General features: G+C 36.3%; 1 protein-coding gene across 5 annotated transcripts in view; it reads left to right on the forward strand.

The window, feature by feature from the left end:
• Nucleotides 1-12,039, forward strand: part of LOC131439398 (longitudinals lacking protein-like) — a 49,083-nt gene that overhangs the window by 9,878 nt on the left and 27,166 nt on the right. The window contains exons 1-6 of one of the 5 annotated variants that reach the window (XM_058610348.1): nt 4,408-4,957; nt 6,026-6,228; nt 6,299-6,574; nt 6,636-6,786; nt 7,593-8,216; nt 8,288-8,380. In XM_058610348.1, coding sequence (XP_058466331.1) covers nt 6,055-6,228; nt 6,299-6,574; nt 6,636-6,786; nt 7,593-8,216; nt 8,288-8,380 — 1,318 coding nt within the window. In that variant the 5' untranslated portion in view covers nt 4,408-4,957; nt 6,026-6,054. Of the gene's footprint in view, nt 1-4,407; nt 4,958-6,025; nt 6,229-6,298; nt 6,575-6,635; nt 6,787-7,592; nt 8,217-8,287; nt 8,381-12,039 lie in introns of those variants that run through there. The other 4 variants (XM_058610351.1, XM_058610350.1, XM_058610352.1 and 1 more) reach the window with 4 other exon arrangements.

Raw genomic sequence — 12,039 nt, forward strand, 5'->3', positions numbered from 1 at the left:
TGGTACTGCCGGAACCGGGAGCTGAGAACCGGTATAACTAAAATCGGTTTGTTTGGGCAGCTAACAAAAACAGTTTTGAATGAAATTTAGAAGAATTTTTACTTTTTTGCATTATCGCACTATATGACGGGTTGCAATTTCCTGTATTTTTCGAAAAAAAGAGGGTGGATCTGGATAAAATTTTGCATTAACTTATGGAAACATAATACATTTCATTTGAATCTGAGTTTTTGAAGATCGGTTTAGACGTTTCTGAGAAATTTTAGTGATTTTCGGTTTGGAGCACACGAACACTTTTTCGGAACAAGGAACGATGATCCGGTATACCTACATAATTAGATAATTATACGGCTATTTCAAGGTATTTGGCTCGATTTTTCCGTGTCGTATAACTGCACGTTCCTGAAAATGAAATTTTCATACTTATCAGCCTGTAATTGCGGAAATTGGCAATCTTTTATTTGAACCTGAGCTCGTGAAAAGCGGATGAGCGGTCTCTAAGAAAATCGAGTGCTTTTTTAGCGCATATTGCACAATTTACCCTATAACTCCGGAACCAAAAGTCGGATGCATATAAAATTCAATAGCCGGTTAGGGGACTATAAATTCTTAAATTTGAATCCAAGCTGAAGAAAATCAGTTAAGCGGCCTCTGAGTAAATCGAGTGCACTTTTTTGCACATTTTGCCCTGTTACATTTGAATCTAGGTTTGTGAAAATGGGTCAAGTCATCTGATAAAATCGAGTGCACATTTTTGTTACATACACAGACGTTACGTACTCGACGAACTGAGTCGAATGGTATATGACATTCGGCCCTCAGGGCCTTGGTTCAAAAGTCGATTTTTACAGTGATTTCATAACCTTTCTATATGAGAAAGATAAAACCGGTTTGTTTTGAATTGTAAATTCTATATTTTATAGGCTTCCATCCACATACATCAGCAAAAAAAATCTTGTATTGAGGCTTTCCAAATTGTCCCCCTAATTTCATCTTGTTGGTTTGAACATCTGGTACGAATGCCGAGAAAATAACATCAACAATATGAAAGGACGCCACATGATGCATTTCATTTTGGGGTGATCTGATCGGTACAGTCGGCTCAAAACGTGGATACGATGCGTGCCCAAACATCAGTTGTGCTGCTTTCAAAACGCACACCTAGTTGTTTTTCCGGGGGTTAAAGCTGAAGTTTGTATGGGGTGCATTTCCGTAGGCAGGATTATACCACAGTGAAATTGATGTTGCGCATGTTCGATCCTCAGTTACGCCATCTCTTTACCGCGCTTTTCGTATGCTGGTTTCCCCATCTCGTCCTAATGCTTCGAAAAATGAATATGCTTTTCTTCTCGTACCCTACACATGGAGAGAGCTATTCAAACATGGAAGAGGGGTTGCAACTCTAGTATGGATCTCTACAAAACCGTAACGGATTGTAAGGGTAACTATTTTATTTTACTATTGGGGGAATTGATCGAAATTTTCGGATATACCTGATGTAAGTTGTGTATTAGGAAAGCAATCTTTTGTAGTTCGTATTTCAGTGAGAAGTTCTAAAGTTTAACAATTCGTTTCTTTCACTCCATGAAAAAAGTTGTGGAATATTTAGAAGTAAGTTAATATTGAAAGTGTAAACTCATTTTTCGTTAATTTTTGAGCTCAGTTCTTTAATTTATTGTTTAATTGGTATGGTCTAATTCATTTTTGCGTTACATATATGTTCATACAAGCGGGACAAGAAGGTACAAAGTAGTTCCCCAATATAATGAAATATATTTTCCATTTCATTTCACACCGATAGTTTTTGCTTGCAAGATCGTAGTCAACTTGATTTTGTTGATGCTTACTCTGTATTGAAAAAGCCGCCTAGTCTATTCCTAGCACAACACACACTTGGCAGCGATGAAAGCGCGTTGTATCTATTTGCCACATACTAAACTTTAAGCTACCACAGAAAAAAAGGCAATAAGGGGAGAAATTTCCCCGAAACCTACGCTCGACTGGAATTTCGTTTCTTCTTTCATGCATTTTTTTCATTTCTCCTGGCTCCGGTCGTCTTCTTTTCCATTATGCCTGCATGAGACGAGCGAGAAAAGCGACCTGATCCAGACGTCGCTTTCCCCGCCCTAGTCTTTTGGACCAGTATTCCTGTCCGTTTTACTGCTTTTGAAACGGACATGCTCTTCCTTACTTGTTTCAGCTTTAGCTTGAACATGCTGCGATAACTCTAACCGGGATATCCAGAACAGATGAGACCACATTGCCTGTTTCAATCGTGTGTTTTTTGTACTGGTGAAATATAAGCTCTTTTCTTGTTTGATAGGTTGTGTACTGCTTGAATGAATTTTCACTCCCCTTCGGTTTCCGCTGAACTATGGTTCGTAGCGGAAATGTTGGTTAGATGTCTAACGCTTGCTAAGCTCGATGATAACCATTGGCATTGAAATAAGGTTTTCTCTATTATTCATCTAGTCAATATCTAGAACCGGCAAAGAAAAACAATTTAATGAGATATATTGAATTCTTGATTTTTATATATTTATTTTTCGTTAATGAGCAACTATTTCAATCAAATGTTTAAAAACTCAACGCTTACTCTAGTGCATGAGAACTCTTGATTTGAGTTAATTTCGCTCAATCCGATACTCAAATTTTGACATATCGATACAGTTTATGAATTTGAGCGTCATCGATCATTAATTACGCAATACAATGAATTATCACCTTACAAAACGTGTACTGTTCACATGGGTTTCAAATAGTTAATAGTTGAGTTACATGTTACATGTGCATCTATTCGCAAAACCTCTGCTATTGTAATAAATTTACTAATTTCGTCTGGATGCTGAAGCCCAACACAAACTGGATTTTACAATACTCTGCCTTGACACGAATGCTGGTGTTCAAGGCTCAATACGATCTACATGATAAGGGGTTTGAACATTATTGACATATGGCTTAAATAGGTATCAAAGTTCACAATCCGTACAGTGACAAAATAGTTTATATTGAACTGTCATGCAACTAAGCAGTAGAAAACTACTAGACTACTACTTTTTCTGGGTAGCGTCGAAACGCAATGATCTACAATTTTGTAATCTAAGTAAAATCGCGACTTTCACATTACATAAATATCGCTACCAATTTGAACAATGATATTTGTTAAGATCAAAGTGTCACTCATTAGTAACTCAGATTAATAGTAGTATAAAAAGATAAATTATTATAAAATGGTTTAAATAACGGGCACATAATGACATTTGATTTAATCCTTATGTCGATAAACTAGAGCCTACTACGTATAATCCTACGTACGTTCTGCTGTGTAAGAGTTGAAATGATGCAGTCTCTTTCTGTTTCAGGTAGAAGCCATTTGCGTTGCTGATTGCGGACCCAGAAATATTCTTGTCCCCTTCATTTAACTCCTCTTGTTGGCCCCTTTCAGTTGCCTCCTACGTTGCATTTTTCTTCAAATACCGATCGTTTCTCTGTCCTCAGTAGTATACTTAGGGCAAAGCTCACACATACAAACAGTTCTTGCCGTTTTCATGTAAAAACGGTAGGTGTGCAGAGGGTTTTATTTCTGAAGTGTACGTAGTTATACTACACGGCCTCCCTACTGTGATGGAAATATTTTATAAGCTTCATATTTTCATGCTCTGAGTCAGTGCGAAAGAGCAGCTGCAAAGCACAGCAAGAGAGTGGTATGCAGAGGAGAGTAGAGTATTCACAACAAAATCAACAAAAAGTGCTGGACATACGGATAGAAATCGCGTTTTCATCTGCAAATGTATTGTAGGCATATATACATGTGCATTTTTTGCTATCGACTTTTTTTTATTGATCTGCACACCACCCTAGCATACCGCATATCCTAATACATATTCTTTTGCTGTGGGTGTTAACAAGAGATCAGTGATGCCGGCAAACTTCGAACCTACAAAGTGCTCAAACGTATATGATTGCAATAGGAGTAATTTATATAATAATAATAGTCTAATACTTCCAATAGAAATCTGGAAACAGTACAATTGACAGTGCTACTAGAATCAGATTGTGTCTGAAGAGGATATTCTAAAATATTCTAAAAATCCCTTTGCTTTATCCGAACTATGAATGATTAAGTAAATTTTATAGACTCAACAAAAGGGTCATGTTCCTAAAATAATGATAGCTTCTAAATATTGTTTTTGTCCAGAATTTGTTCCTGGAAAACTTTCTAAATCAGTCAAAATTTACAGTTAAAACATGACTGGTCAATCTTGAAGAAATTAATCAGGGGCTAACGTTTTTTTTTATGTTTATTTCTGGAATGGCATGGCAGCCCTGTTTTCTATGTACAAATGTGTTTTCCCGTGTGTCCCGATAATGCTCTTCCCTGCATGTGGTGGTTGCTCCTAGCTCCCCTAATGTAGTTTGTCTGTTCGTGAGAGTCGATTAACCACTCTGCCGCAGCTGCTGTTAGCTGTATTGCTGGTAATCGAAGTAGTCATCATCGCGTCGTCGTTGTTTTTGGTTGGCTTCGGCGTGTTCATCGTCGAAGCATCTACAGGAGAAGAAAAGAAAGAGAAGAATATTGTAGAAAGAAGTGTGAATTCCCCGTGACTACTAAGATATTTCCGCCGCACACATTGTTTGCTTCTATCGCGGGCTTTCAGTTGCGACGAGCATTTTCCGTTCAGGGTGCCATTGCCATAAAACTTAGTGAGTGCTTTAGAGTACGAAGCTGTAACGAAAAGGAACAATTTATCGCGATAGGCCAGAAAATTGTAAAACGCCTATGTGTGCGATGCTTTTTCCTGAAATCGTGTGCCTGCATGCTTGCTTTATAACTGAAGAGTAGCACATACTAGAGAGGATGATTTGGTGCGCTTAAGTGGGTCGCCATTTTCTTCAAGTTTTCCATTCATCGTGGTGGATGGAAAATAGCAATTCCTTTGTGAACCTGGAAAACAAAGTAAGCGAATAATGATTATTGTTTAAATTTTTGGGACTTGTTTTTGTTTTGAAAACATGATTAATCAGAAACCATTTCATTATAAGCAAAGATCGGCACGCGTATGAAATATTTTCGTTTCTCCTCGTTTTGTTATGGCCAATGAAGCTGCGGTGCAAATACCTTTATGTGGGTCACGTAAATAAGTGGAAGCATTTTTGTACTTTTTCTTCCCACCTCACTTCGTATTTTAATTTAAAATAAGTTCATCGTATTTGTTAATGGTATTACGGAGCAGTCGTCCCATAGTTTTGCAGTTTACATTTTTTTTCTCAAGGCCATGTATATAACCATTTCTATTCCAAATTGTGCATAATGTTATTTTATTTTTGGAATCGATTACACGAATTAACATTGATGATTAGTTGATATCATTTTTTGCAGACAAAAGATTAAAATGCGTCATTGCTACCTTGAATTTAAGCTTGTTCATGTTCTCCCTTGCGATTGAACTTGCAAGATCGCATGTAGGAGGTGACTTTTTTTTACTGTTGGTCTTGTTCATACATTTTCCATAGCCTTCGTTTGCTGTTGGTAGATGGCAAAGCAGTCATTGTACACACACTAGGATGTAAATCAGTTGACAATAGTATGTGTGAGAGCTATGTTAATTGTAGAGGCATTGAGTGGAAAATAAATTAAGAACTTTTCACGATAGTGCGTAGATTTGGTGATTTACTTGATCTACGTTACATGAATGGTGCCAGGAGTAATTAAGTGCGTTTGAGCGAATAAGTCATTTTTATATAGTGAGAATATTTGGAAACGTTTTATCTTATCAGTCCATTACTAATATATCGTTATCTAAGTAGGCCTTCAGACAACTATATATCTGGATGTATGCATTTCTCTTCAGTTTATAGCCTTTTCGTTTATCACACTCGATGTCGGAAGTTACCAGAATATTCAAGAATATTTATTTTCACACCGGCATAACAGGAACAGCACAAAAAATACAAATATTAATAACTCATTCAATAGTTTTTTAATGTATATGAAACTTGAACAAAACTTTCATCTTATTTTCAGAACCAACAAATATAAACAGCAACAACACAATGGATGATGATCAGCAGTTCTGTCTTCGATGGAACAATCACCAGAGCACACTCATCTCCGTGTTCGACACACTGTTGGAGAATGGAACACTGGTTGATTGCACCTTGGCGGCTGAAGGGAAATTCTTGAAGGCCCACAAAGTTGTTCTCTCAGCATGTAGTCCGTACTTTGCGGTATGATTATTCTGCAGAGACTGTACTTAATTCAGATGGAACTAACACAAATGCACCTTTCTGTTAACAGGCACTACTCTCACAACAATACGATAAGCACCCCATCTTCATACTCAAAGATGTAAAATTTCAAGAGCTCCGCGCCATGATGGACTACATGTACCGTGGCGAAGTCAATATCTCACAAGATCAGCTGGCTGCACTTTTGAAAGCGGCCGAGTCCCTGCAGATCAAAGGTCTGTCTGACAATCGGGGTTCGTCCTCTAACACACCATCACAGCAGAAGCAGCAGCAGAGTGAAGCCTCAGCTATTAAAACGCTACCGCCACCCGTACCTGTAAATAAGGTAATTTAGTTTCGACAGAAAAAAACTGCGACCTATACAATGTTTTCTTTTTTTACCGAAGGCTTCAGGTTTAACTATCGAAAATAAAAGGCCTTTGAAACCAGAATTACTCGATTCAGACGTGTCTGGATCGCGAGAAGGCTCTACTAGTCCCACATCCCGAAAGCGTAAAAAAATTCGGCGAAGAAGTGTTGATACCAACAATCTAATAGGTAAGTTTACATTCTTCTTGCTGATTTCGACGTACAATTTTCCTCAGTTTTATGTGCGTAATAAGCCTTGTTATCATATTTGTTCATGTTCTACCTATTTCGAAAATGTTATCAGTTTCCACTGATATGAAGCGAGCAATTCTGCGATCACGTGGTATGTTTTCCATTTTTTACATCTTCGTATTGAATTCAACGACATAATCGAAAGGCTTCATTGACTGGTTTAAGTTTTGATTAATAATCAGTTCCATGATTTCTATTCTGTCGTAGATGATATTTCAAAGCATTTTTTTCAATGTCATTAGGTCGATCGAAAATTCTTTTTATAATTGTTAAATGAACTAATTTCTCACAAGCTTTCCGCCAAATATGTCTGTTAATATAGTTATTTGTGCATTCATGACTTTGTTTTTTTAAATACGTAACGGATTTGAAATAAATCTGTAAAAATAAAAATACAATGAAAGAAAGAGAGAGAGACATCTTTGATAGATATAAATATGTGTTACCAAAGCTTTTATAACCAATATTGTTGATTGAAATAAAAAAAATGGTAAATCTAAAATAAAGTTCAACTTATGCGCGGAACGTAAAAGTGAAATCATATTTCTTGGCATATCGACTACTTGTTCAGGCAGCCATAATCATTACTATCCGAGGGTAACACATTCATTCAACATTATTTTGTACGTCGATTGAATGTTTGTTCCACGTTGTATGGATGTAATTTTTCAAATAAAACAAATGAGACCCGGTGTATAGTTCTACTAAAAACGATTAATCTTTTTTTCATTCTATCATTGCAGATAATCATGACCAGCATTCAAATTCCTCATCACATTCAATGCACACCTCCTTGCAACCACAAGCGTTGGCTCTGACGGCATCGTCAACTGTGGCCAGTGTTCCCGCAACCAACAACGCTGCTACCTCCCTGTCATCATCAGTTACGACACCCTCAATCAGTGCGAATGTGTTGACCACGTCCGCTGCGGCGACAGCAGCTGCTCTAAAAAAGACTGACTCCGTTCAACAGCAGCAAGTTGCCGAAGCTTTAAAGCTACAGCTTGTGAAACATAATCAAAGTCAGCAGCAGCAACAAGCGCAACAGCAACAACAAACACAACAACAGACACATCACACGGACGATGATGAACGTAGCGGAACGGAACAAGATGATGGTCATGGTGAGGAAGACTCGGATGATATGGATGAACCGCAATCTAAGCGTCTACCACATGGGACTGCGGGAACAGTAGAAGGTCCAGATGGTAAAGTAATCAATAAATCTGAGTTAATGATCGAACCAAAAAACGAATACGATGACGGTCAAGACGAAAACGTGGAAGATTTAACGCTAGATGAGGAGGAATTGCTGGACGATCTGGACCAGGCAGGACCCAGTCACGGTGGCGAAGGATCTAGTCAAGGTATGATTTTGCTGTTTTGTTCTGGTAAAATACAAATCTGATTCCTTGTTCATTACATCAATTTTATTCAGCAGGCTATGCACAATGGCAAATGGAACGGGAACAAAGCGAAGCGTTTATGGCTGCTCAGGACGCTGTCGGTGGACAACATCGAGACGCACAAGGTAAGCTAATTTTCCTATACTGACAGTTACGATGCACAAAACATTCGGGATGTAAAAGAGCGTGTGTCACCCACTTTAATTAAATGGACGGTCGATCTCGCCGGATAGAAGTTATGGTGCAATTGCAACACATTTTGTGTTAGGCACGTCTCTGTGTCCTAAATTATACCCATTTCATTATTTACACTTGGTACTTATTGGCGTGCCTATTCCTATGTGCGAGTCATAAAATAAAATGTTTATTAGTCTCGTAAGTTTGATGCTTGCGTTTGGAATTCGTAATGATGATTTTAAAGTAGGTTTTGATCACTACTCAGTTGACACCATCGATAAAGGTACAAACTCTTTTACTCGATAGTTTTATGGATCGTACAGTCTATAATGTTTTTCTCTTTTTATAATAATTTTGCCAATCTGAATGAAGTAAAAAAGTATAGTGGAAAGGCGAGAAAAAACAACCAACCAGTATTATTATCGCAGTCACAACACGAATCATGAAAAACGAAGTAAAAAATCTTCAACGCCATTTTTATGTTCTTTGCTCTTGTGTTCCATGATGCGAGATACGAGTTTTTTAGGGTTAATACTGCGCGCGCAATTCGTTGGCAGTCATCGTTGGCTAAAAATTAATGCCGTAAAATTTCTCAGCACAGGCGAAGGAGCGCCATGTCAAGATGAACGAAGAGAAATGTTTTTTTTTGCATATAAGATTGCACTATGAAACAAACGAGTAGGCGCGTAGGAGGCGCTTGACATTTACATTTATTTATAATGCTTATTGGTATATGGATTGTGGATGCCCTCAAAACAGTGTTCGAGGGACAAATATTGAGCTTCAAAAACAGTTAGTCCAATCCTGTACGAGTCCAACTGAGACATGTGTTCATGAGAAATAGCGTTGGGCATTCATTATAACTCATTATTTGGCTGTAAGATACCTAAAGCCACGAAATAGGAAAGTTTAGCATGCAGTATACGATTCAAAGCTTTTAGCGAAGCCATAAAAAATAACACGTTGATAGTTGTTTCGTTCTTCAGTATTCAACTTCTTACATTTTTGTGTTATTATTGACCTTCATATAAACGATCACAAAGAACCTTGAAGAGGTTATGCGCGCTCGGTGATATACGTGTTTACTTTTTGTAAAGAGGGCGATGCAAATGTATATATGTAAGCAATGCGTTGTTAGTTGCCACAACTTCTGGTTTAAAGTTCAATTCAAGTGCAACATATACTGTCGTTCTGCATAATTGTCTCTTTCTCTCTCTCTGACGTTGAGCAATTGCACAAAATTGCATTCTTTCATAAATATTTGAAAATAATTATTAAACCGGATGATGATTGTGCTGCATCGAAATATTGTGTTGGTTATTTTTTCTCGTCTATATATTGTTGTTGTGTTTTATTAGTAATTTTCAAATATCTATCATTTGAGTACTCATTGGTGATATGTAGCATTTTTTTTTGTTTAAATATTTAGTATTTTGTTTTCTTTGTACCATATCCTCACCTGTTGGCCAAAAGACGGGTCCACATGATCGAAATGCGATATCTAATAATAATCCGCTTATGCTATTCAACGTTTAACTTAAGGTACATCGGAATGGTGACATATGCTAATTGCACTTTCAATTGTGTGTTTCGTGTTTTGGCCTTTTCGATGATAGTAGCATAAATAACCAATGACGAATAGCAAATTATCACAATTTTTACATCATAGTAAAAGTACAAACTATAACATAAAATCTTGCAAAGGTTTTCTTCGTTTGTTGGGGGATGTTTTTTCTTGCTGGGATTGGTTGTAGTTATAGACTATTTTGCATTTACATAAATATTTTCTTTTAATTATTTCTTGGGCGTGTGGTTTAGTTATTTAATTTGTTGACTGCTACTATTGTTAATATCCTAGCATTTAATTTTGCATGTTTTCCTAATATCATTTTATCGATAATATTTTTACAACACCAGAACATACACACACACAAACATTACATTTCTACGATTTATACGTTTAGTTACAATTACTGTTAATCTCGAAGGCTATCGCGGTAGAATTTTCAAAAAGTGTTACGAGACGAAAAAAATATTCGAAACAAGATATCTGCTATAGATAACAGAAACAACGTCACGTAGGCAAAAAATGTATTGAAATATCTGAATTATACGAAACATATCATGTGTGCATTTGTTATGCTATTCTAATATTGAATGAATTGAGCATATGAGCAAAACACTGCCAGATGACTTGGGTCGTATATTATTTCGCGCTTTTGTCAAACTGTTTAAATTATCGCGTTCGTTGTTGTCAAGTGAGTGATTTGGAAACATGGTTAACCAACGGAAATTTTGTTTAGAAAGCGTCGTCTTTTGAATTCTCAAGGATTATTAGCAGCCATCTCGGAGCCACAGTTGGAAGACGAACTGATTGTTTGTAGCTGTAAATTTTAATTAATTTGCAGTGAGGTAACTGAATAGGTCTACAAAAGATACAACCTAGCTTCACGGGCACTATAACCGATGTCTAGCAAAACATCATCATGTACGGAGCATGCATCGAAATGCAAATTAGCTATTCAATTGTTGCTCTGTTGTATCGATTGTAAATCTATTTATGCTGTTTTTAACAACGAGAGTAAGTATACTTCTTTTGCAAAAGTATCGTTGCAGAAGAATTTTTTCCTAGTTTTAAGGTTGTTTATATATTAAGATACCTTAACGACCAACTTGAGTTTTCAGCAGTGATACTCGACGATTGTAAGAATCGGTTCTAGTGAAGTGCGATTTCATTTGCCCAGATTATCGGGTAAACATTTGGGTTTCGCCATATAGTATTGGTTTTACAACCTGGTAAATCATGTAAGTATTATGCAAATGTTTTCAGTTGCAGGTTATTTTGAAATTGAAATCATTGGAACGTAAAAAGGAACAATTTAAAAAAAATTTTATTATTTTTTTCAGAATTTATAAGAAATTTCGTAGTGCACATAAAGCATAGTTTTGACTTGGCTTTGAGATTTCATTTTCATAGTATTGTTTTGGCACAATAACATTAAAAAATGACCTAAAGACAATTCTTCAAAAATTTAAATTTTATAGGTGTAATTCCCACCCATTTAAATACAGAATATCAAATTGAGATTAGAATCAATTACATATTCTACAATTCCATTATATTACAGAATTGTTGCTGAGGTATGAAATTTTTCCTTGCAAAAATATAAATCTAAATTGGATGCCTGTCATGAAAATATGTATTAGAAGCAACGCACATTTGTTTTTTGAGGAGCAGAATATTCAGTTCCTAATTTCAATAGTTCAATACCCATAGTTTTTCTATTCCCGAACATATGAAAAATAATGAAATTTATTTTCCATTATACTATTCACTTCATTAATTAAAAAAATTGCGAGTACTGTTTTAAGTATCTCATCAACTGAGTGCTAAGAGTAGTTATTATAACTTTTAGTGATGAAATCTCTCATTTCATTTTGCGAAACTACATAACTTTGAGAAAAATTCTATTTATCAATATGATCGTTACTAAAGAAAGAATGAAGCGTTACTAAAGAAAGAATGAATTGAAGTGTAACACAATTTCATCTATACTGAATATTACATTTTATGTTGTATTCCATTTGTATACAGGCTAGATTGCGC

This window comes from Malaya genurostris, chromosome 3 (assembly GCF_030247185.1).
Source record: "Malaya genurostris strain Urasoe2022 chromosome 3, Malgen_1.1, whole genome shotgun sequence".
Classification (NCBI taxonomy): Eukaryota; Metazoa; Arthropoda; class Insecta; order Diptera; family Culicidae; genus Malaya; species Malaya genurostris.